The sequence below is a fragment of the Pristis pectinata genome, chromosome 20, assembly GCF_009764475.1.
Source record: "Pristis pectinata isolate sPriPec2 chromosome 20, sPriPec2.1.pri, whole genome shotgun sequence".
Taxonomy (NCBI): Eukaryota; Metazoa; Chordata; class Chondrichthyes; order Rhinopristiformes; family Pristidae; genus Pristis; species Pristis pectinata.
Genome location: NC_067424.1, coordinates 2,743,251 through 2,768,997, shown reverse-complemented (window position 1 = coordinate 2,768,997; position 25,747 = coordinate 2,743,251). Strand labels below are relative to the sequence as shown.

The 25,747-nt window shown below is 48.6% G+C and overlaps 1 protein-coding gene across 1 annotated transcript in view; it reads left to right on the top strand.

Annotated features, from left to right (window-relative positions):
* Nucleotides 1-5,913: 5,913 nt before the first annotated feature.
* Nucleotides 5,914-25,747, top strand: part of mapkapk2a (MAPK activated protein kinase 2a) — a 206,568-nt gene continuing 186,734 nt past the window's right edge. The window contains exon 1 of the mRNA XM_052034961.1: nucleotides 5,914-6,364. Coding sequence (XP_051890921.1) covers nucleotides 6,140-6,364 — 225 coding nt within the window. The 5' untranslated portion in view covers nucleotides 5,914-6,139. The remainder of the gene's footprint in view (nucleotides 6,365-25,747) is intronic.

The following is a 25,747-nucleotide window of genomic DNA, read 5'->3' as shown; positions in this document are numbered from 1 at the left end:
AAAGTCGAATTTGAAGGCAGAATACAGGGTTAATGGCAGGACTCTTAGCAGTGTGGAGGAACAGAGGGACCTTGGGGTCCAAGTCCATAGATCCCTCAAGGTTGCCGCGCAGGTTGATAGGGTTGTTAAGCAGGTGTATGGAGTGTTGGCCTTCATTAGTCGGGGGATTGAGTTCAAGAGCTGCCAGGTAATGTTGCAGCTCTATAGAACTCTGATTAGACCACACTTGGAGTATTGTGCTCAGTTCTGGTTGCTTCACTATAGGAAGGATGTGGAAGCTTTAGAGAGGGTGCAGAGGAGATTTATCAGGATGCTGCCTGGATTGGAGAGCATATCTTATGAGGATAGTTTGAATGAGCTAGGGCTTTTCTCTTTGGAGAGAAGGAGGATGAGATGTGACTTGATAGAGGTGTACAAGATGATAAGAGGCATAGATCGAGTGGACAGTCAGAGACTTTTCCCAGGGTGAAAATGGCTAACACGAGGGGACATAATTTTAAGGTGATTGGAAGAAGGTATAAGGGGGATGTCGGGTAAGTTTTTTTTACACAGAGAGTGGTGGGTACGTGGGATACACTGCCTGCAGAGGTTGTGGGGGCAGATACATTAGGGACATTTAAGAGACTCATAGATAGACACATGAATGATAGAGAAATGGAAGGGTATGTAGGAAGGAGGGTTAGATTGATCTTAGAGTAGGTTAAAAGGTGGGCACAACATCTTGGGCCGAAGGGCCTGTGCTGGGCTGTCCTGTTCTGTGTTCCAGGAAAAGGGGTTGGTTGGGACCAGGAAACTGGAAACTGTCAAAGTGCTGGAGGGGGGTCAGAGGTCATGGTGAGGAAGAAATAAAATCCTGCAGATGCTGGATATCTGAAGCAAAAATTGCTGGGAATATTCAGTAGGTCAGGCAGCACCTGTGGAGAGAGAAAAACAGAGGTAACATTTCAGGTCGATGACCCTGCACCAGATCAAGTCAAAATAGGAAGATACAAATTCCAGGGAGCAACAAGCAGTGAAACAACTGGCCTTACCACTGAGGAGATAAGTGGTGTCGAAGGAACATTCACTGTGTGTGCAGGAGTATGTCACCTTCAGACGCTGCACACTTCATTGTAGGGGAGGGAGACGCTGGTGGGGTTACCAGACTACAGTCCAGAGACCTGAGTAATGATCCAGGGACACGTGTTCAAATCTTACCCCAGTGGCTGGTGATTTCAGTTCAATTAATCATATAGAGTCACACAGCACGGAAACAGGGGTATAGATGGGGTGAATGATTCCACATCCTTCCTATAGTGAAGTAACCAGAACTGAGCACAATGCTCCAAGTGTGGTCTAATCAGAGTTCTATAGAGCTGCAACATTACCTGGTGGCTCTTGAACTCAATCCCCTGACCAAAATGCCCATCTAAGCCAGTCCCATTTTCCCGTGTTTGGCCCATATCCCTCTGAACCTTTTCCATTCATGTACCTTTTAAATGTTGTTAATGTACCTGCCTCAACCACTTCCTCTGGCAGCTCGTTCCATATACTGACCACCCTCTGGGTGAAAAAGTTGCCCCTCAGGTTCCTATTAAATCTCTCCCCCTCTCACCTTAAACCTATGCCTTCTAGTTCTTGATTCCCCAACCCTGGGAAAAACACTGAGTACATTCACCCTATCTATGCCCCTCATGATTTTATACACCTCTATAAGGTCACCTCTCAGTCTCCTACACTCCAATGAATAAAGTCCCAACCTGCCCAACCTCTCTCCATAACTCAATCCCTTGAGTCCAGGCAACATCCTTGTAAATCTCCTCTGCACTCTCTCCAGCTTAATGGCATCTTTCCTATAGCAGGGCAACCAAAACTGAACACAATATTCCAAATGTGGCCTCACAAACATCTTGTACAACTGCAACGTAACACCCCAACTTCCACACTCAGTGCCCTGACTGATGAAGGCCAGTGTGCCAAAAGTGTTCTTCACCACCCTGTCTACCTGTGACTCCACTTTCAGGGAACCGTGTGCTTGTATTCCTTGGTCCCTCTGATCAAATACGTCTGAAATCAAAGTGGGGTAAAATCTCAGACCAGGTGGGGTCCATGGGTGACTCCAGACCAACAGCACGGTGGGTGACTTCAATGAAATCACCAGCAAGTGGGGATAAACAGTAAATGTTGAAGCATCGTGGTGATGCCAGTAAATGAAATCTGCTGTCTGAGTCACTATTCCGATAAAAGAGAGGACATGCTAGAGTTTGGGTCCTGACTTCACTACCTCTCACCTCCCCCACTCCCACCTCTCTGCAAACTCAACACCACAGTTTATTGACACTTGAACTCCAAACTCCAAAACACAAACAGTGCGGATGAGGGACTGCTGCTGCTAGCACCGGTTTACAGTATTTGTAGATGGTTTTATAAACAGCAATGTTCATGTCTTACTGCCTTTCTTTTAATACATAGAACACAGAACAGTACAGCACAGGAACAGGCCCTTCGGCCCACAATGTTGTGCTGAACTAAACTAGTTCCCTAACTAAACTAATCCCTTCTGCCTGCACAATGTCCGTATCCCTCCGTTCCCTGCATGTTCATGAGCCTATCTAAGAGCCTCTTAAACGCCTCTATTGTATCTGCCTCCACCCCCACCCCGGCAGTACATTCCAGGCACCCACCGCTCTCTGTGTAAAATAACTTGCCCCACACATCTCCTTTGAAGTTAGCCCCTCTCACCTTAAATGCATGTACTCCAGTATTAGACATTTCAACCCTGGGTAAAAGATACTGGCTATCTAACTCTCCTCATAGCACATACCCTCTAATCCAGGCAGCATCCTGGTGAACCTCTTCTGCACCCTCTCCAAAGCCTCCACATCCCTCCTGTAATGGGGCGACCAGAATTGAATGCAGTACTCCAGATGTTTCCACCAAATGCCTCCACTCCTTGACCTCGCTATCTACCTCGCTATGGCCTTGCCCCTTGTTGTCTGCCTGCACTGCACTTTCTCTGTAGCTGTAACACTTTATTCTGCATTCTGTTATTGTTTTCCCTTGTACTACGTCAATGCACTGTGTAATGAATTGACCTGTACGATCGGTATGCAAGACAAGTTTCTCACTGTACCTCAGTACAAATGACAATAATAAACCAATTTACTTGATTTGCCCGTCATGCTGACCTCACCTCGCTCCACCTATCACCTACCAGCGTCTACCCCACTCCTCCGCCCTTCCCCCTCACCTCTTGTACCGGCCATCTCCCTTCCACACTCAGTCCTGATGCAGGGTCCTGACCCGAAACACGCACCATCCCTTTCCCTCCACAGACGCTGCTCGACCCGCTGAGTTCCTCCAGTAGATTGTCTGTAGCTCCAGGTTCCGGCATCTGCCGTCTCCCGTGCCTCCAATGTTGATGTCCTGTTGAGTGTCTGTGTTACATTTTGGAAACACTCAAGTAGCAATTCAAGTGTGCGCACAGGACTGATTCTGTGAGATTGCCAAAATGCAATTTGAAGATTTGACGCAAAAGGCAGCCTCGAAGCAGTGGAAGATATGAAGCAGGGATTACTTGGGACTGACATTGGGAACACTGCCCCCAGTCTGCCCTTCTCTTTCCCCCAGCACGGCTGGGAACGCACATCAATCTCCCTGTCACCACTGACAAAAGAGCACACGGAGACATCTGCTGGGATTCAGGGCGGAGGCGACGCTTCAGCACCGCTTACCCCGGCGGGGAGATTGGGGGGGGGGGGGGGGGGCCGCTGTCTGCCCGTCCTCCAAGCGCCGGCGGGACACTCTCAGTCCCCAATGACCGGATACGGCCACTTTAAACAGGCATATTTTACACACACACACACACACACACACACACACACACACACACACACACACAGTCACATACACACATACCCTCACACTCATCTACACACACATGGGTATACATACACACTCACACACCCTCATACTTATACACACATATATGTAAACACACACACACACACACACACACACACACACACACACACACACACGGATACATACACAGGCACAGACACACACACAGTCACACACAGATGCGCACACACATAGGCAGACACAGACATACACACAGATACAGACACACACACAGATACAGATACACACACACAGATACAGACAAACACCCCCCCACACACAGACACACAGGCAAACACACACACACACAGATACAGACACACACAGAGACAGACAGACACACACACACATACACACAGTAAGACACAGGAAAGGAATATTGAGAATTGAGTGGGAGTGGGTCATGTGGCCTCCCGGGACACCAGAGACTGCAGTCGCTGGAATTCGGAACAACCACCCCCCCTCCCCTCCCCCCACACAAACCAGCAGGAACTCAGCGGGTCAGCGGGTGAAAACATGACCGAGCTTAAACCTTGGTCACTTTCCCGCTCAGGATGTGTAGATCTTTCAAACACTGCCATGGACAAATATCCTCAGCGAGCGAGCAGCACAGTTCTCCGGGACACGGAGCCCACATACCGGTCAAGTCCCTCAGCCTGAGACCTGTAGTCCCGTCACAGTACGGATCCGACCCCCCAGACAAACATTGGATACAGCTGGACTAACAACTCTTCATCAATAGATCCCGACTTTGTGCTTAATTTTACGGAGTGACTGATGCCTCACTGTATCCCAGTGACCCGGTCAGATGCTGGGAGGGACTGGCGGGACTGAGGCAGAGAGGCGGTGGGTTGGTATCTAGAACTGGGGAGCACAATCTCCGGAAAAGGGGCTGGCGTTTTAGATTAAGAGGAGAAATGTCTTCACTCCAGAGGGCTATCAATTTCCTCCTCCCGTGGGCTCGGCTGAAGAGTCGATTGAAGGCTGAGCTCGCTCGTTGTCTGGGCAGGAGGGAGTTGTGGGATCTGGTGCAGGGAGTGGCAGGGTAGGTTTGATGGGCTGAACGGCCGTCTCCCGCTCTTTCTTCTAGGGGAGGTGACCACATTGCCCCAAGTTGCCTGGACTGAGAGGAGAGGGAGGAGATATTAAGTGAAATCTAGGAACAAATGGAGCGGGGGGGGGGGGGGGGGGGCTGATCCAAGGGTGAAAACTGACAACAGAAAGTGCTGAAAACACTCAGCTGGTCAGGCAGCGTCTGTGGAGAGAGAAACATAACGTTTCAGGCGGAGGAGCCTCGGTTACATCGTGTTTCCAGCATTTTCTGTGTTTGTTTCAGATTTCCGGCCGTTTTTCTTTCAAGAACTCTATGACACCTTGCTCCCCCCCCCGCCACCCCCACCTCCCCGTCTGTACTGAGATCGGCCTCCGGCACCGACCTCCCGACTGCAATGTGATGCGAGACGCGATGCCTGCAACTCCCTGTGAACGGTGAGGTGCCGGCTCCGCTGGGCACCGAGAGCGGACTCTGCGTTAACTTTGGAAAAACCTGCATTCCTGGCAGCGAGGGGTGCCGAGGCCGGGAGAGCGCTCCCCATTCCCCATCACCCCGGAGACTGAGCCCCCGGGACAACGCTTCCCATTCCCCATCACCCCGGAGACTGAGCCCCCGGGACAACGCTTCCCATTCCCCATCACCCCGGAGACTGAGCCCCCGGGACAACGCTTCCCATTCCCCATCACCCCGGAGAGTGAACCCCCGCCCGGGACATGTGGGAGCTCGGAGCCTCGGCGGGCGGAGCCAGGCCTGTAAACCTCGCCGCCTTACTCTCCCGCTACCCCATGCCCTGCCCATTCAACCCCCGCTGCAATGTTTGCCTCCTTTCAAGAACCCGCAATGAAAAAATATCGGTGTGGTTTTGCGACAAAAATTCCTCCCCCTCGACCTCGCCTTTAAGCGTCCGTTCGCCCTTTAAGTGAAGACACTGGTCTGGCAGTGAGGCTTTGACGTCAGCACGTCAATTTCCACTGAAACTCCAGTGGAAGAGAAGTGCCGTGAAACTGACCAAATGGGATCTTTACCGAGACTCTGATTGCAACAAAAAGGCAGCGTTGTTTCGGGATTCGGAGCAAGCTGGATCTTTGTGGCCTGGATTGGGTTCGTTTCGTGCTCCGGGACCGCTTGTGTAACTTTGTTCGCCCGGTCGGCTACAGTGTATCGAGTGTGAAGTGTACAAAGTATCGGGCGCCGATTGTAACAATGTTACCGAACGTTGCGACAGGCCGGGAGCCGCAGCAAGGCAACCAAATCCCTGAGCCGCCCCCGGGTCCCCTTTACCCTCCTCCCCCGAGAACCGGCGCTCAGACCAAGAAAAACGCCATCACCGACGACTACAAGGTCACGACGCAGGTTCTGGGACTGGGCATCAATGGGAAAGTTTTGGAATGTTACAACAAGAAAGCAGGCGAGAAATTTGCCCTGAAGGTAAGTTCCAGCGGGAGGCTGGCGGGCGCCCGTAACTCCGCCCAAGCGAGCGGGCGAGCCTCTGCCGAGTTGAATCTTAAAGTAACTGCTCAGTCTGATGCCTGGGTATAGATGGACTTGTGAACAGTTCAGAGCCTTCCCTTAAACGTGCTACATCTGCTTAATTGCCTACAGTAACATAGCATTGTGCTGGAGCTGAGCTGTTTAATTTGTCACCTTGAAGTAACCGAGAGTTGAAATGTCAGCCAGCCAGCCACCCCCTCCACCCTCCCCCCCCCCCCCCCGGGGGCCTAAGACACGGGACACAAGAGGTGAATCGTCTCCCACATCTCTGCCTATTTGTTTAGGGTTGTCACACTCCGGTGTCCAGGAAATAAGCCTCCCCCAGTTCGCGTGGAAAGAATGACTTGCGGACAACACAGCTGCGCCCACACCAGGATGTCCCAACAAGAGCTACTCTCGGCGTCAGGTTGAAGTCGCAGACAAGCCATCCTTTGATGTTTATAATTGTGGTTCAGGCAGACACGGGCTTTCTACAGAGGCTTTCCCACTTGAGTGTGCTAAGTTTCGGTAGCAGATGTTGTGTGTTTGCTTACTGTAACTATACTAATGGGCGGCAGAATAAATCTGATGGGGAACTGTGAATCACAGGACCAACTACTTGAAACTCTTCGACACATGTAACTGTACAGTACTTTAAGTATTTCATTGCTTGTATGTTTGGGGAGAGTGGTGGATCTCGGGGAGATTATGGTGACCATACCCTATTTTCTGATTTTTAAGCTTGCCCAGTGTCTCTGTGCTTCACACTTGATACTTTGGACAGCTTTGTTTAAATGCTAACTGGAGCTTCCTTCTGTGAAATCATATCAGTAAATTCCTTTGGTTATCCCTGGGATGGTCCAGCCTTGGCTTCTGGGTCGGTTTGATCTGCAGGAGATTCTTGGAGGATTCCTCAAAGGAGGGTTGTGCTGGTTTCTGGACTGGTTTTGTACCTCCTCTGGGGACTGGTATGACAGGTCAGGAGCTGTCTGTGGGACACTGTGCGTGTGTGTATTCTTGAGATGCACATTTTGCATCCAGGAAGCAACTTTAGCAGTGTTACAGCTGAGATGAGTGATTTCTTCTCCCATGAAGTTGGAATTCTGTGCCCCAGAGAACTGTGAGTGCAGAAATATTAACTAATGCAAACCTGAAGTGGATTACAGGGGAATCGAGTGTTCATGGAATCAGGGAAGTGGGGCTGAGGCTACAGTTTTGATCAATGATCTTATTAAATGGCAGGACCACAAGGGTGAGTCTTTCTCCTTAATGACAAACATCTCATTTTCTACTTGTAGGAGGCACTGGTCTATCAGTTGAATCAAAGTTGAGATGTCAGTGTTTGAGTGCGCCTCATTTCAACAGAGACCCAGTCTGATCTATAATGGTGATGGGGGCAGTTCTGACTTGCTCTCTGGCCTCACTGGGCTGGAACCTCTTGGCTATCCAGCAAGCCCTGTTCTGAATCATGCCCTGTTACATTTTTGATGCTGCCCACAAACAGTCGTCGTGATAATGGCACCTCTCTGCTTCTTTCTGCCACCTCCAAATATAAACGAGCCTTACTTAAAAGGTTCTAATGGATTTGGGACGTCCTGGGTCACTATCAGCAGCAGTGCTGATGAAGTCTCTGCTCAGTGGAGCTTGTTAAATGGATGCTTCAGTCACACTGCTGTGAAGAAGTTGCCACTTTGATGTGGTCACAGCCTCAGCATGACCCAGGTGATGCAGGGCTGAACGAAATGCCGCCAATACCCAGCAGGTGAGACGGCATCTGTGGAGGGAGATGCAGAGTTTGTGTTCCAGTTTCTATGAAGTCTCTCTGGGAATGGGAAAAGCCTGTGAAACAGGATGAGGCATTCATCCACTGGCTGAGAATTGTCGGACAGAACTGAGGGAGGTGGATTTTATGGATTGAAGACCACGTGCACCGTGACTAAAGAATGAAAGATGATGCTGTTTACCTGAATTTTTATTCTCTTGTACCTCATTGGATGTTGGCATCACTGTCGAAGGTGGCATTTAGGGTTTGTTATTGTCACATGTACTGAGATATAGTGAAAGCTTTTGTCTGTGTGCCATCCAGACAGATCATTCCATACAAAGGTACATTGAGGTGGTACAGAGGGAAAACAATGCAGAATGTAGTGTTGCATTTACAGAGAAAGTTCAGGGAGGCAAATAAAGTGAAAGGTCCATGATGAGGTAGATTGAGAGATCAAGAGTTCATCTTAGTTGTGTAAGAGGTTCATTCAAGAGTCTGATAACAGCGGGATAGAAGCTGTCCTTGGTGGTACATGCTCTCAAGCTTTTGTATCTTCTGTGTGATGGGAGGGGGAGAAGAGAGAATGTCCAGGCCAGACCTGGTGGTGAGTCAGCTTGAGCTATTGCTCTTGGTGTGTGATGAAGGTGCTCCCACAGTGCTGCTGGGCAGGACATCCAAGGCTTGAACAGTGAAAGTGTGCGTTGGAGGGGAGCGTCAGGTGGTGGTGTTCCAAGACATCTCTTGGGTTGGCAGAGTGCTACCAGCATAGCTTGGGTAAGTAACTGCAGTTCATTTAGTAGCTGGTACGCACTGCTGACAGAGGGAGTGAATGTTGGGCTGATGGATGGTTCTGTGAACCGGTGAATGTTGGCCCTGGTTCCTTGTGTTGGGAATGTATCAACAAAGACTTCATCTGGAAGGTGGAAGGAACGACTGACAGGAGTTTTTATGTTCGTAGCTCCAGGCTTTTTCTCAAATATTATTGACTTTGGAGCTGGTTGGTCATAAATCCCAGCAGAGTGCTGCACCCCTTGTAATGCCTTTGTTCCTAAAGTGGCAATGAATCAAGGCTAATGGTATTGGCTTATTATTGTCACTTGTACCGAGGTACAGTAAAAAAAAACTTGTCTTGCATACCGATCGTACAGGTCAATTCATTACACAGTGCAGTTACATTGAGTTAGTACAGAGTGCATTGACATAGTACAGGTAAAAACAATACAGTGAAAATTGCAATTTGCGGGCAGTCCTTGGATTGAATGCAACCTGCCTCCAGCTGAGAGTGATGCTGCTCGGGTTAGTTCACTTCATTCTGCTGTGTTTCTGCTGGTGATCCAGAGCAGAATTCCTCCCTGTGTCACACCGTATTTGAGCCACATCTCCACTCTGGTCGTCCACCGTGAACCTATGGGAAGTGTGTGCATGGATTAACGCCAGGTGTTCATCATATGGGCTTGTTTTCCGGTATCCTGAACCTTGATTTTTAAACTATTTCGGGCATTCATTCGTTGCTGGGGTGAGGATGTCACTGGAAGTGCCAGCAGTTGCTGCACATTCCCATGTGGGCCATTTCAGAGGGCAGTTGGGTGCCAACCACGGTGCTCTGGGTCTTGAGTCACACACAGGCCAGAGGGATGCTGCCCCAGTCCTCCCCCCTGTTGTCAGACTGAGGCAGTTTACCTTTGCATGTGTCTGGCTGAGAGACCAAAATACAGATTCTGGAAATCTGAAATAAAATCAGAAAATGCTCAGCAACTGGGGAGAGAAAACCAGAATGAAATGCTTCAGGTTGAGGGACTTTTCCCAGTCCTGATAAAATGTTAAATTTGTTTCTCTCTCTGCAGATGCTGCCTGACCTGATGAGCATTTTCTAATGTTATTTCCAGGTCTGGAAGAGAGTTCCTCTTGGTGATTCCACCTTAGTGCTGAGGAAATTAGTTCCTGAAATTTAGCATTCTCTGATTTAGAACCCTAACTGTGTCAGGAATGATACAGGTAAAAGCTGTGATTAGTATAACTGTTTCTAAATAACACTGTTTGATATGCAAATTATAACCAGCCTAGTACAGTTCACAATTCAGAGTTTAATTCAAATTAGGATGTTTTCTAACGGCCAAAATTCCCACTTTCTTGTCTTTATTTATGTTGCTTTATTTTCTGGGCACAGAAACAAGTTTGCCTGCACTCTGCTGGCGTGCAGTTACAATTATAAGATTTTACGCTTGTGCTGTAGGCTTGGATGGCTTTTGTCTTGAACGCATTTTCCAAGCACTGGCTCCAAGGTTCCTCTCTCTACATGTGCCTGTGTTCAGGCAAGAAAACAAGAAGGGGTCAAGTTGAGAGCTGCTTTTGTTTATGCATTTAAAGTTTTCCAGACCCCAAGTGAACAGTTCCCTGTCACTGCGGCTTGAACATTCTGCTTACAGGTTAACGGCAGCCTAACAGTTGCTCCGTCCGTAACCACAATCTGCATCTCCCTGTTGCTGGTCACTTCAACTCCCCCTCCCACACTATCACTGATATGTCAGTCCTCGGCCTCCTCCACTGCCAGGAGAATTCCAAGCGCAAACTGGAGGAACAGCACCTCATTTTCCGTCTTGGAACCTTGCAGCCTAACGGCACGAACATTGAATTCTCCCACTTTGTTATCCACACCCCCCTTCCCCACCCCCACCCCCACCCCCACCCCCCACCACCGTGCTTCTCTTCCCTTCCTAGCCTATATCTCTTTTTTTTTCTATCCCCTTTTTTTTCCCTCTCTCTCCTCACCTTTGACCCACCCCCCGGTGGATCTGCTCTCCCCTCCTCCTGCCCATCACTGTCTCTTACCTGCATCTACCTATCCCCACCCTGTGCCCACCCCACCTCCCCTCTTTTGTCCACCTATCACTGCTCTGCTTTTCCCTCCAATATATTGGGCTTCCCCTTTTCCTATCTTCAGTCCTGAAGAAGGGTCCTGACCTGAAACGTTGACCGCCTGCTTTTCTCCACGGATGCTGCCTGGCCTGATGAGTTCCTCCAGCATCATTGTGTTTTTCATCCAGATTCCAGCATCTGCAGTCCTTTGTTTCTCCAGCCTTTTGTTCGGTTGTTCCATTTTTGGCCTTTTTGTCCTAGGTTTTGCTGCCTGCATGGTTTGATGATACATCACACCTGCTGTTTATCCTGAATCAAATTCTTCTAATAACTGAGAACTAACTGTGCCTAGAACCATTGACTGTGCCAGTGGTGAAATAGCTCAGAGGTCTAACTGGCAAAAGGTCAGTTTTCATTAGCAGGGATTTTTTATTGTGGCTGATTGTGAAGTTTGTGAGTAAGTAGTTATTTACAATTACAGACAAGAATTGATAATGAATAGATGTCTAGTGTACTTGAAAATGACCAGTGGTGAAGTGGTTTCCATGATTCATGATAATTTCTGAGCTGATTTCAATGTAGTATAAATACTTTGACACACAGCCCACCGTCCAAGTGACTGGCTGTTCTGGGGACTGACAGACGTGTCTGTCATGTTGTACTACAGCTAACTCAACATCAAACTGCAATGTGAAAAGAAACATTTATGCTTGACTAAATGATTGGCTTGTGTGCACGTTTGACAGGTCATGGGTGAACATGGGGTGCTCTTCTTTTCGTGTTCCTGCTATTTTAAAATGTGCTGTAAAATGGCCAGTTTTTGTATGTCATTTAAATGCATTTTCCACTTTAATTGGTCCTTCCAGCTCATGTCCCTCTTCTCTTCAACCCCCCCTTCCCGTCCCTCCTCCAGTAATGATTATATTTAACCCTTTCTTCTCCCCTCAAGGCGTCAGTTATGACCAGTTTGTTCAGACAGGTGGCTCCCCAGGGCTGAGTCCAGCACTGATGTATTCTCCAAACAGGTGTCAGCGTGCAGAAATGGGTTTTAGTTCATTTAGCATCATCCTGTGGCTGTCCTCACAGGCAACCAGGTGGGGAAGCAGGGTTCGGGCAAACTGGTGGAAGATAGCTGGTCGGTGAACCTCTGATCTAACTTTTACTCCAGTGTGAAATGGCGAACCTTGCCGCACTGCTGTGGTGTCTGGCTGCCTCAGAAGTAAATGTGAGGGAACTAGAATCTGTTCCCGGTGCCAGATTTGCCTGCAGGGATCATTTAATACACCATCGTGATTTTGATATCATCTGAATTTGTTAATTGAATCACTGCTGTGCAAACTCTGTCTCTCTGTTGTTCTGCGTTCTCCCACTGATGTATCGGTGAGGATAACATTGTCACCCCATGTTTGTGACTCTCTTTTAATCTGAAAAGTGCTGTCTAGTCTCGCCCTACGGACAGACACTGGATGGATTGGGAGTGATGGTCAGACAGTAATGAGAGACTGAATTTGTATTTAAAAATACCACTAATGCTGTCTTCATAGGATCCACCCAATTCACTGGAAGTATAAGTGACTCAGCATCTGTGTCCTCTCCCAGGTTAATATTCCCCAGTGGTGACCCCGAAAGAGATGGGAGCCGAATTAGGCCATTCAGCCCATCGAGTCTGCTCCACTATTCAATCATGGCTGATTTTTCTTTTTCAGCCCTATTCTCCTGCCTTCTCCCTGTAACCCTTAACCCCCTTACCAATCAAGAACCTCTCAATCTCTGCCTTAAATACACCCAATGACTTGGCCTCTGCAGCCATCTGTGGCAATGTATTCCACAGATTCACCGCCCTCTGGCTGAAGAAATTCCTTCTCCTCTTGGTTCTGAAGGGACGTTCCTTTATTCTGAGGCTGTGCCCTCGGATCTTGGACTCTCCCACTGATGGAAACATCCTCTCCACGTCACCCTCAGTAGGTCCCACTGAGCAAGCACATCGTTCACGGGGCTGACACCAGTCCCCTAGAACAGACACACTGCTCTGAGCTCGATCACGGGGACAGATTACCAAGTGGACAGAGAAAAAAAATTCAAAGAATTGCAACATCCGCACCACTGGGAATCTCTGGGGTATGAATCCAGTTTATTATCACTGACATGTGTCGTGAAATTTGTTGTTTTGTCCTTAATGACGGATGCTGCCATCTTGAGGGACAGCCACTTGAAGATGTCCTCGATGGTGGGGAGGGTTGTTCCCATGATGGAACTGGCTGAGTCTACGACCCTCTGCAGCCTCTTTTGATCCTGCGCATCGGCGCCTCCGTACCAGGCAGTGATGCAACCAGTCAGAATGTTCTCCACCGTACATCTGTAGAAATTTGTAAGAGTGTTTGGTGACATACCAAATCGCCTCAAACTCCAAATGAAGTGGAGTCGCTGGCATGCCTTCTTCGTGATTCGATTAATGTGCTGGGCCCAGGATAGATGTTGACGCTGTGCAGTTTAAATTAGCATCGTGGTTGGTATGGAAATCTTGGGGTGAAGGGCCTGTTCCTGTGCTCTGCTGTTCTATGATTGCTCAAGGTGGCGAGGGAACATTTGGGGTGGTATTGAGGCCTGGCATCGGGAGCACGGAGAAACCCTGCATCAGGAGCAGAAGCAATGCAGCAGCTTGCAGACCACTGACCCACTCACACTCTCTCCCAGTCATCCCTGTCTGAGAAATGGTCCTTCAGCTATCTCTGAACCCACAACAGCCAGAGTGGAAGCAAGTTGTCCTCCAATTCAACAGACTGGTGTAGAAGATGGTTAACATACAACTGTACCTCACAGTTGAGGTATGGCCTGGTATCGAGGTGCTTTCAAATCTCCGGGTGACTGAGGTTTTATTTTTAACTGCAGGGTTTTACAGAATCCTGAATCAAATTGGCAGTGTCAGTTTCACTTGCGGTGTAGCAAGGTAATATTGAAACGATATACACTGTAAATTAAGAACGTGCAGGTTAAACAAATGATGTTTTCAAGTATTGAAATTTCCCTTAAAATTTTGCATAATGACAATCTCGGTAGATTATGGTGAAAGTAGTCAGTTAATTTCCCTTTGAACCTGTTGTGAGAGTTAGTGAAATCACGGCTGACCTGAAATCTAACTCCACAATCCCACTTTCTCCCCAGGTCTGTTAGTACTTCTGAACCTGGGAGCAGGAGTAGGCCACTCGGCCCCTCTAGCCTGCCCCACCATCCAGTATGACCATGGCTGATCTATGTTGGCCTCAGAGTCATAGGGTAATACAGCACTGAAACAGACCCTTCAGCCCAACTGGTCCATGCCGACCACAGCATCCTCCCTACTAGTCCCAGTTGCCCGCGTTCAGCCCATAACCCTCAAAGCCCCTCCCTCCCCCCCCGTGGACCTATCCAAATGCCTCTGAAATGTTGCAACTGTACCCGCCTCGACCACTTCCTCTGGTAGCTGGTTCCAGATACTCACCACCCTCTGTGTAAAGAAGTTACCTCTCAGGTCTCTCTTAAATCTCTCCTCTCTTGTATCTGTGCCCTCTAGTTTTGGACTCCCCAACCCTGGGTAAAACTCTTCTGTGCCAGTTCCCCATAACCCTAAATGCCTCGATCTTTCAAATATTTATCCATCCTACCTTAAATATGTTTAAGGATTCCAGAGAATTACTACCCTCTCAGAGAAGAAATTTCTACACACCTCAGTTTTAGATCACCAGCCCCTTATTCTGTAACTACATCCCCTTGTTTGTGACTCTCCCACTGGTGAAAACATCTCAACATGCACCCTGTCAAGCTCCCTGAGCATCTGGAGCCACACACACAACACTGGAGGAACTCAGCAGGTCAGGCAGCATCTGTGGAGGGAGATGGACAGTCGAAGTTTCAGCTCGAGACCCTTCATCAGGACTAAAAGATAGAGGGGAGATGGCCAGTATAAAGAGGTGGGGGGGGGAAGGGGTGGAGCAAGAGCTGGCAGGTGATGGGTGGATCCAGGTGAGGAGGGGTGAGAGGCAGATGGAGGAGGGGGGAGTGGAGACAGCGACAGAGGCTGGGAGGTGATGGGTGGAGGTGACAGAGGCTGCAGATGGTGGGATCTGATAGGAGAGGAAGCTGGAGCATGGAACCAAATAAGGGAGGTGGGGAGGGCAGGTGGGAACAGTGGGGGGAGGGGACCCAGTGGGAGGGGTGTGCGGGTGATGGGCAGATGGTGGGTGGGGGAGGGGAAGAAACGGTGATGGGGGGTGGGGGTGGGTGTGGGAGGAACTGGGGAGATCAGGAGGAGAGAGAAAAGGGACAGAGGGGGAGCAGGTTCCCTGAAGCTGGAGAATTCGCCGTCCATGCCGTCGGGGTGGAGACGGCCCAGGGGGAATGCGAGGGTCTGTTCCTCTAGTTTGTGTTTGGCCTCACCCCAGCAGTGGAGGAGGCCGAGGACAGACAGGTCGGGGTGGGAATGGGGAGGGGAATTAAAATGGCTGCAACCGGGAGCTCCAGACGGCCACGGCAGACAGAGCTCAGGTGCTCGGCGAAGTGGTCGCCCAATCTGCGCCTGGTCTCCCCGACGTAGAGGAGGCCACCGGATGCAAAAAATAATGTCGGGGGTTGTGTGTGTGAATGACTGCCTCGCCTGGAAGGGCTGTTGAGGGATGAGCTGTGAGGGAGGAGGTGTAGGGGCAGCTTTTACACCTCAGACACCTGCCGGGGAAAGTGGATGGGGAGAGATGAGTGGATCGGGGAGTCATGGAGGCAGTGTTGCCTGTGGAAAGCAGAAAGGGGAGGGGATGACGTGGCTGGCAGTGGGATCCCTTTGTAGATGGTGGAAGTTGTGTAGAGGGATGTGTGGGGTGGTGGGTAAGGATAGGAGGAGCTCTATCCCTGTTCTGTCTGGGGGTGGGGTTGAAGATGGGGTAAGAACAGAGTGAGAAATAGAGATGAGTGTGACAGCTTTATCAATAACAGTGGAAAGTTGCAGCTGTATAGGTCCCTGGTCAGACCCCACTTGGAGTACTGTGCTCAGTTCTGGTCGCCTCACTACAGGAAGGATGTGGAAGCCATAGAAAGGGTGCAGAGGAGATGTACAAGGATGCTGCCTGGATTGGGGAGCATGACTTATGAAAGCAGGTTGAGTGAACTCGGCCTTTTCTCCTTGGAGCGACGGAGGATGAGGGGGGGACCTGATAGAGGTGTATAAGATGATGAGAGGCATTGATTGGGTAGATAGTCAGAGGCTTTTCCCCAGGGCTGAAATGGTTGCCACAAGAGGACACAGGTTTGTGCTGGGGAGTAGGTATAGAGGAGATGTCAGGGGTAAGTTTTTTACTCAGAGAGTGGTGAGAGTGTGGAATGGGCTGCCGGAAATGGTGGTGGAGGCGGATACGATAGGGTCTTTTAAGAGACTGTTGGGTAGGTACATGGAGCTGAGAAAAATAGAGGGCTATGGGTCAGCCTAGTAATTTCTAAGGTAGGGACATGTTCAGCACAGCTTTGTGGGCTGAAGGGCCTGAATCGTGCTGTAGGTTTTCTGTGTTTCTATGGGGAAACTCCGTTAACTGAAAAAGGTCAGCTCAGATGTCCTGGAGTGGAGGGCCTCGTCTCAAGAACAGATGTGGCGGAGACAGAGGAACTGAGAAAAGGGAGTGGAGACAGGGTGGGAGGAGATCCCTGCACCTGCAGTCTCTGTGTCTCCCCTTAGGATCTTGTGTGTTTGAACAAGGTTGCCCCTCGTTCTTCTAAACTCCAAGGAACACAGACTCAAATCACCACGTGTGTTAATAAAACAGTCTTGGATTTAAAACTGGCAACTGACTGATCATGGAGCAGAGTTCTAAATCTCTCCCAGTAGGTGTGTCGAGGGTTCCTGAACTTCCCTCCTGAAACCTTGGCTCTGTGTTTTAGACTCTGCCCCCGGTTGCAGACTCTCGGACCACAAGGATGGTTTCATTCTGTACACCCACTGAACACTGTCCATTAACCACCTGGTTCCACGGGAGACAACCTGTGCTCGTGTGATCACTTCTCATAATTTAACCCTTGGGCATGATTGTGTTAAATCTACCCCGCACTTCCTTCAACTTCTCCCTGGATTGTGGTGCCTGGAATCAGTCCAGGAATGTTATAGAATGCCCTTCAGCCCATCGTGTCCTTGCTATCTATACTAATGCCATTTACTAGCACTTGGTCTGTGGCTTTCCCTACATTGGCATACGTCTATGGACCTGTGTGTTATCTAACTTGTGTTCTGTGTCACTGAAGCATGGCTCCGACTCCCTTGTGCTCCAGATCACTGACATTTCAGAGCCTTTTTGTGTATTTATCACCTTCCCAAGTACACGGGCACTTGGGGCTCCACTACTTGTAGTTTCTCACCATTTAAGATGGAGGGATGGGAATTCTTAACTTGGTGTTTGAGAATACAAATCAGGAAGTAATGATTCAGCCGTATAAAACTATGGTTAGGCCGCACTTGGAGTATTACTTTCGGTTCTGGTTGTCTCATTACAGGAAGGATGTGGATGCTGTAGAGAGGGTGCAGAAGTAGTTTACCAGGATGCTACCTGGATTAGAAAGTGTCAGCTATAAGGAGAGGTTGGACAAACTTGAGTTGTTTTCTCTGGAGTGGCAGAGGCTGAAGGGAGACCGATAGAACATTATAAAATTATGAGAAGCGTAGATAGGGTAGACTGTCAGAATCTTTCTCCCAGGGTAGAAATGTCAGATGCATTTCAGGTGAGAGGGGGAAAGTTTAAAGGAGATGTGTGGGGCAAGTTTTTGTTCACACAGAGAGCAGTGGGTGCCTGAAATGGGCTGCCAGCGTTGGTGGTGAAAACAGATACGAAAGTGACATTTAAGAGGCTGTTTAATAGACTCCTGGATATGCAGAGAATGGAGGGATAGGGGACCGTGTGCAGGCAGAAGGGATGAGTTTAATTTGGCATCACACTCAGCACAGACGTTGTGGGCCAAAGGGCCTGTTTCTGTGCTGTGCCATATTCCATGAGTACACTAGAATTAAAAAGTTCAAGTGCTTGATTCTAGGAGATGTTATCACAAACTTTAAAAATCTCTTGCACAAGTATTTTAGCATTAGTGTAACATTAGGCAGGAGGTACAGAAACCTGAAGTCCCACACCACCAGGTTCAGGAACAGTGACTTCCCTTCAACCATTCGGTTCTTGAACCAACCTGTACAATCCTAATCACTGCCTCAGTAGTGCAACACTTTACACTACAATGGACTTTTTTTGTTCTAGTTGTGTTCTTTCTTGTATAGTTTGTTTCTCTTGTGAATGTTGTGTATCTGATGTTACGTATGCTGTGTGTTCATGTACTTGTGCATATGACAATAAACTCAACTTTGAATTTGATGTGGTTAAATAACAAGTTGGGTGTACAGACATATTTGGCCTGGTCCTGTTCATCACCCACCAGGTATCTCGCTAGACCTGGTCCATCTGACATGCCCTACTGCCACCATGGGACCAAAGTGCTTGGCATCTGCCACTACAGCTCACCCACATATTTATTCTGATGGAACCCCTGGAAGGTTACCAGGCAACTGGAAACCTTCACTGTGAGAGCTAAATGCGTTAAGGTTGTAACTAGATTAAGGAGGGATGTGTACTAAGTGTGCTATTTTGGAAGCCCTCAAGTATTAAATTGACACTCAAGTGATGCTAGTTATCTCGAGTACTTGAACACACCCCTCCTTGGGTTGGGCCAGTGTTGTAATTGTGACATTTTCATCAACTGGCCTTCAGAAATGTTCTCAGGCGGTGTAACTGATGGGTCGGCTGAAACTGTCAAAAGCCCTCTTCCGATCTAGAAAATCAAAGAAAGCTGATGCTTGGAAATTTGAAATAAAACAGGAACCCTCCCATCCCAGACATTCTCTCTTCTCCCCCCTCCCATCGGGCAGAAGATATGAAAGCATGTACCACCAAGCTCAAGGACAGCTTCTATCCCGCTGTTATAAGACTATTGAATGGTCCATAAGATGGACTCTTGACCTCACAATCTACCCTGTCGTGGCTCTTACACCTTATTGTCTGCCTGCACTGCACTTTCTCTGTAACTGTAACACTTTATTCTGCATTCTGTTATTGTTTTCCCTTGTACTACTGCAAAGCACTGAAGTGGTGAAATGATCTGTATGGATGGCACTGTACCTCAGTGCATGTAACGATAATAAGCCAGTTGAAATGCTGGAAATGTTTACCAGGTCAGGCAGAGTCTGTGAAAAGGGAAATGGAGTGAATGGTTCAAGTTATAGACGCTTCCCTCAGAACTGGAGAAGGGAGAGAGCACCTTGGTTAGAGTTAAAGAGGGTGTGGGGGAAGGACAGAGGAAATATCTCTGACAGGGCGAGGCCAGGGTTACCATGGTGATAAGCTGCTGGCGAAGATATTCGGTTGCTAGGTTAATTTGAATTTTTAAATTTTATTTACAGCGTGGTAACAGGCCCTTTTGGCCCAACGAGTCCGCGCCGCCCATTTTAAACCCCAAATTAACCTAGCCGTACGTCTTTGGAATGTGGGAGGAAACCGGAGCACCTGGAGGAAACCCACGCAGACACGGGGAGGACGCACAGACTCCTTACGGCGACGGGAATCGAACCCTGGTCGCTGGCGCTGTAATAGCATCGCGCTAACCGCGACGCTACCGTGCCGCAGTTGGAAGAGAGAGGGAAGCAACACAAAGAAACGTAAAGGCTGTGAAATGCTGAGCTATAGGGAACGCCCAGAATTTCTGGCTGTGGTCATGGTGAAAGAGAAACCGAGCCAATGTTAAAAACGGCTGACTTGCAGCAGAATTGGCCAGCTCTGATATAACCGAGAGATAAGTGACCTGAAGCTTGTTGAATTCCTTTGCTTATCTTCCTCATTAAGGTTTGTTGTGGGAGCAACATTCCCATGTGGTTGGATGATCCCCAGGGCAGAGGGGTGATTAGGAAGCTCTGCCAATCCTCTCCCTCCTATGGCATCTACAGGGAGCAAAGGTGCCCTAACTAATGTGAAAAATGATCATCCTGATGTATAATAAAGTGTTTCCATAATCTGGTGCAGAGCCTGTTCCCAGCAGTGAGACCCAGATAATGTAAGCAGCTGGAAAACCAGTTCCATTTCCAGACAAGCACACCGGCCTGCTTTTAAGGGTAATGGTTGCTGTGGTGTTGGGAGGTCGTAATGTGTTCTGTAAACAATGTGATGAGGTCACTCCTGTTACTGAGATGTCAGGTCATAGGTAAAACTATTATTTAATCTTCACATCCGAAACCAAATGTTTAATGAATATAATGAACCTTTAAAAAGTAAATTCCAGAAGAATACCATTGGGATGATCTGAGGGTATATTACATCACATCATTCCATGTGTATGGGTCATGACGTGATGTTATAGATGGGAACCTGTTGTCCGTGTTTGAATCTTAATCCCAGTTACTCATTTTGGAAGTATGCTTGTACAGTGATGACTGATGTGTGACCTGACCGGTTCTATGCAGAAAGTTATTAATGGATTCGATTGTAGTTGTTTTGGTGAAATTCCCTTCCCCTGCATCGATCCATATTTTCACCTGGTACACTTACTTGATGATTTCAGCAAATTAAAGTCATTGCTCTGACTTTGACAGCTTGTGTTGGTGAAATTGGGCTGAGCTGTGTTCTGATGAGTTCATTTGGATGTGGCGGAAGGAATGTGACTATATAAACATTTTGCACTTCAGCTTAAATTAAGGAAGATTTTCAGATGAGATGCTTTGCATTTATGCAGCATCAGGAGTTTGTTCAAAGACCATCATGGAGTCATAGGGTCACACAGCACGGAAACAGCCCTTCGGCCCAACTCGTCCATGCCGACTGTGTTGCCCAGCGAGTTAGTCCCATCTGCCTGCATTTGGCCCATAGCCCTCTAAACCTCTCCTATCCATGGATTTATCTAGGTGGCTTTTAAACGTTGCTAATGTGCCCGCCTCAACCACTATTTCTGGCAGCTCATTCCAAATACGCACCACCCTTTGTGTGAAGAAACTGCCCCTGATGTCCCTTTTAAACCTCTTGCCTCTGATCTTAAACCTATGCCCTCTTGTTTTTAGCACCCCCTCCCTGGGAAGAAGACTGTTTTTGCCCTGTCTGTGCCCCTCAGAGAAGTTTATAAAATCATATTTATATAGAAGTTTATATCTGAGGGTCTCCCCTCAGCCTCTGCTGCTCCAGAGAAAACCACCTAAGTTTGTCCAACCTTTTTCATAGCACATGCCCTCTAATCCAGGCAGCATCCTGGTGAACCTCTTCTGCACCCTCTCTAAAGCCCCCTCACCCTTCCTGTAATGGGGTGACCAGAATTGTCTGGGTCAGGAAGGAGGTGTCTATTTTTGGAGGTGTCTATTCTGGTTCTAATGCTGCTTAACAAAAGCACAGGAGGGTGGAACTCAAAAGTAAGGGTGTATTTCTGTTGATCGGAAAACTGGTCGGATCCCATGTGGATAACTGCATCCAGTTTTGGTCACCAGCTCGGTGACGCAGCGCAGAGGTGGGCCGTGTGAGCCCGGTTTGTGTTCCTGTGCAGGAGGGGCTGTGGGTGGTGAAACTGAAACCAAGGGTGTGTAGGGGATGTGAGAGTGTTGAAATAGAGAACTAATTTCTTCTGCTTGTGAAATTCAAATAAGTGTCACATAGAACACTACAGCACAGGAACAGGCCCTTCGGCCCACCATGTCTGTGCTGACCACTTTAAACTAATCCCACCTGCCTGCACATGCCTGTTCCCTGCCTGTTGAAATGCCTCTTAAACACCACTATCGTGTCTGCTTCCACCGCTACCCCGGCAGCCTGTTCCAGGCACCCACCACTCTGTTCAAAAAAAAACTTGCCTCACACATCTCCTTTAAACTTTCCCTCTCTCACAAACCTATGCCCTCTAGTATTTGATATTTCTACCCTAGGGAGAAGGATTCTGACTGTCTACCCTATCTATGCTTCTCATCAGGTCTCCTCTATAAATCTCTCTGAGGTCTCCCCTCAGCCTCTGACGCTCCAGAGAAAACAACCCAAGTTTGTCGAGCCAGTTAGTCAGTAGGGGAGGTAGTGGGGAGCGATAATCTTGGTACACGGTCTTTAAAGGTGGAAACGTTATCGCATGGAGCAGTGGGAACCTGAAGTTCTCCTGTAAAGCTGTGTCTGGAGGATGGGCATCAATATCCCTGGAGCAACAGTGGTCAAAGAGGGGCAGCAGACAGAGTGAGGGTAAAGGGCTCTGTTATGGGCTGGTTGTTCCAGGAATTGATGCTGTGACGTCTGATATCCTGTAACGCGTTTCTCGGATACTTTTGCTGCTCCTGACCTGGTGTGTGTTCTGCAGGACGTCCCAGTCTCCAGGTTTTGTGTCACCATTCTCGACTGTATTCACATTCTGGCCTTTAAACAGAAGAGCAGTGATGTGTTCCTCTGACCATCTTGGAACATTTGACCAAACTAGAAATCTTAGCTTGCTTCTGCTTTGTTTCCCTGCCCAGTATGACAAAGGTGGCCAAGAATTTCCTTCAGTTCAAAACGTTTCTGCTTGTGGTTTGAGGATTCATCGTCATACAGCACAGAAACAGGCCCTTCAGCCCATCGTTTCCATGTCACGCCTCGTACCTGTCTACACTAGTCCCACTTACCCAATATGTCAATAGCCTTCTATCCTTTGGCGATTCAAGTGCTTGTCTGGAAGCTTCTTAAATGCTGTGAGAGTCACGGCCTCTTCAAAGAGCACAGATCCCCCTAAATGTCCTGCCACTCACCTCAAACTTATACCCTCCTGTCTTAGACATTGGTGGGGGGGGGGGAGAAAGATTTTTACTATCTACCCTACCTATGCCACTCATAACTTTATATACCTCTATCAGGTCCCCCCTCCGCCACCTCTGCTCCAGGGAAAACAAACCCCAGCCTCTCCCCATAACTGAGGTCTTCAGTCCAGATTGGATCCTATCTTTGCATTTTGCCTTTCCAGTACGTATGTCAGGATGTTGTTCATTGACTACAACTCAGTTTTCAACACCATCATCCCCTCAAAACTTGCCATCAAGCTCCAAGACCCGGGTCTCTACCTCCCTCTGCAATTAGATCCTCGACTTCCTCACTGGGAGACCAGTCAGTGCGGATCAGACACCTCACCTCCTCCTCACTGACCATCAACCACAGGCCACACCTCAGGGCCGTGTGCTTAGCCCCCTGCTCTGCTCTCTCTCTACACCTACAACTGTGTGGCTAAGCACAGCTCCAACGCCATCTACAAATTCGCCGAAGTTGTTGCAGAATCACGGATGGTGACGAGGAGGCGTACAGGAGTGAGGTGGGTCAGCTGGGTGAGTGGTGTCACAACAACAACCTTGCACTGATTGTCAGCAAGACCAAGGAACTGATGGTGGCCTTTAGGAAGGGGAAGTCAGGCAAACAAGCACCAGTCCTCATTGAGGGGTCTGCTGTGGAGAGGGTGAGCAGCTTCAAGTTCCTGGGTGTCAACATCTCGGAAGATCCATCCTGGGTCCAACACACAGATACAACCATGAAGAAAGCACACCGGTGGCTCTACTTTCCTGGAAGTTTGAGAAGATTTGGAATGTCATCGAAGACTCTGAGAAACTTCTACAGATGTACTGTGGAAAGCATTCTGACTGGTTGCATCACAGCCTGGTGTGGAGACTCCAATGCACAGGAACACAAGAGGCTACAGAGGGTGGTGGGACTCAGCCAGTTCCATCATGGGCACAGCTCTCCCCACCATCGAGGACATCTACAAGAGGCGATGTCTCAGGAAGGTGACATCCATCATCAGGGACCCCCACCATCCGGGCCGTGCCCTCTTCTCAATGCTGCCATCAGGAGCCTGAAGACCCACACCTCAAGGTTCAACAACAGCTTCTTCCCCTCCGCCATCAGGTTCTTGAACCCACCTGAAAAACCTTAATTCTCTCTCGGTCTCTCTCTCTTTCTCAACTTGAACTGATGTTGCTGTGTTTATTTTTTGTTTATTATGCCATTTATATTAATGTTAATTTATGTTTGCAATGTACTGAGCTGCTGCTGCAAAGAGCTAATTTCTACCCTGGGTCTGTATGCCCATGACATTAAGCTTGAAACTTGAACTTTGTGGCCTGCTGATTCAACTGATTAGACATCTGCCTTGTTGATAGTCTGAAGAAGGGCAGCACATCCTCTCCAGTGTCCTAGTCGATGACATCAATGAAGGATGTTTTTCTGTGTGTGGGACCTTGCCGTACAGAAGTTTGTTTGCATATTTCCTCCGTCACCACAGTGGTTCAGTTCAAAGGTGTTCTGGACAATGTTGTGAGAGGGAAAGGTTCTACAGAACTACCGGCCCGTCTGTCTTCTGGTGTGCCTCTTGGATCCTATCACCCGTTCTCCCTCCTCAGCTGCTGAAGTTGAGATTTGAACCCCCAGCTACCGGCTCCGTCCAACAACATCACAAAACTGACCCAAGCTGCTTTGTGACGTTTCTCTGGCACAAAAGCTGACTACAACAGGAAGTGAGATTGAGTACACTCATGTGCACTCATTATTGTACAAATTCCAAGAATTACACAGAAAATTTGCCTCTGCTTTCGAAGAAAAAAAATGCTCTTTTGTACGTCAGCAGCTATCTGTGCATCTCTGCCTTGATCTCTGCAACCTTCTGCTGCCCGGAGCTGGTCTCATCGAGATCAGCTTCTTGTTAAAGTGCTGCTTCTGCACTTCACCAGGTAATGGGATATTGTGACCAGGAGGCTGAAGCTCTGACTTCTCTCCAGGTACTGCTGTACATTAGGAAGCCCCCTCTCTCCCTGAACAAGCCACCGTCCAGGAGTGTGGATGGTGTGGGTGCTGATGTGTCAATCCTGAACTGGGCAGTTGTCAGTGGAACTGGGTCTGGAAAGTCACTGCTGATTGATTGCTAAAGATCCGGTTGTTATCACAATGCTGTTTGTGGGAGCTTGCTGTGCACAACTTATCTGTTGCATCACAGCAGCGACTGCACTTTAAATATTAGCTGTAAATGTTAAGGAGAGTGGGAGAAAACTTAGATGTGCGGGGCAAGTTTTTTTACACAGAGTTTTAAGTGTCTGGAACAGGCTGCCAGGGGAGGTGGTGGAAGCAGTTACAACAGCAACGTTTAAGGGGCATTTAGACCGGCACGTGAACGGGCTGGGAATGGAGGGATACGGACCATGTGTGGGCAGATATGCAGTTTAAATTAGCATCGTGGTCGGCACAGACGCAGAGGGCTGACGGGCCTGTTCCTGTGCTGTGTGTTGGGATGTCCTGAGGTTGGGAGAGGTGTTATGGAACCCTCAGAGTTGGTAGGTTAATTGCCCACTGTAATCAGCCTAATGCAGGTGAGTGGTAGGACCTGGGGGAAATCTGGGGAGAATAAACAACAAGATGCTGGAGGAACTCAGCAGGCCAGGCAGCACCCATGGAGAAGAGCAGGCAGTCAGCGTTTCAGGTCTGTTTTCTGCACGGATGCTGCCTGGCCTGCTGAGTTCCTCCAGCATCGTGTTGTTTTTTCATCTGGATTCCAGCATCTGCAGTTCTTTGTTTCTCTGAGGAGAATAAGATGGGATTGGAGTTAATGGGTGCCTGATGGTCAGCGTGGACTTGATGGGCAGTTCTTGATACCCAGTGCATTACTCTTGTATAGTGGGGCGTTCCTTTGGCCGGGGAATGTTTTCCTTGCTT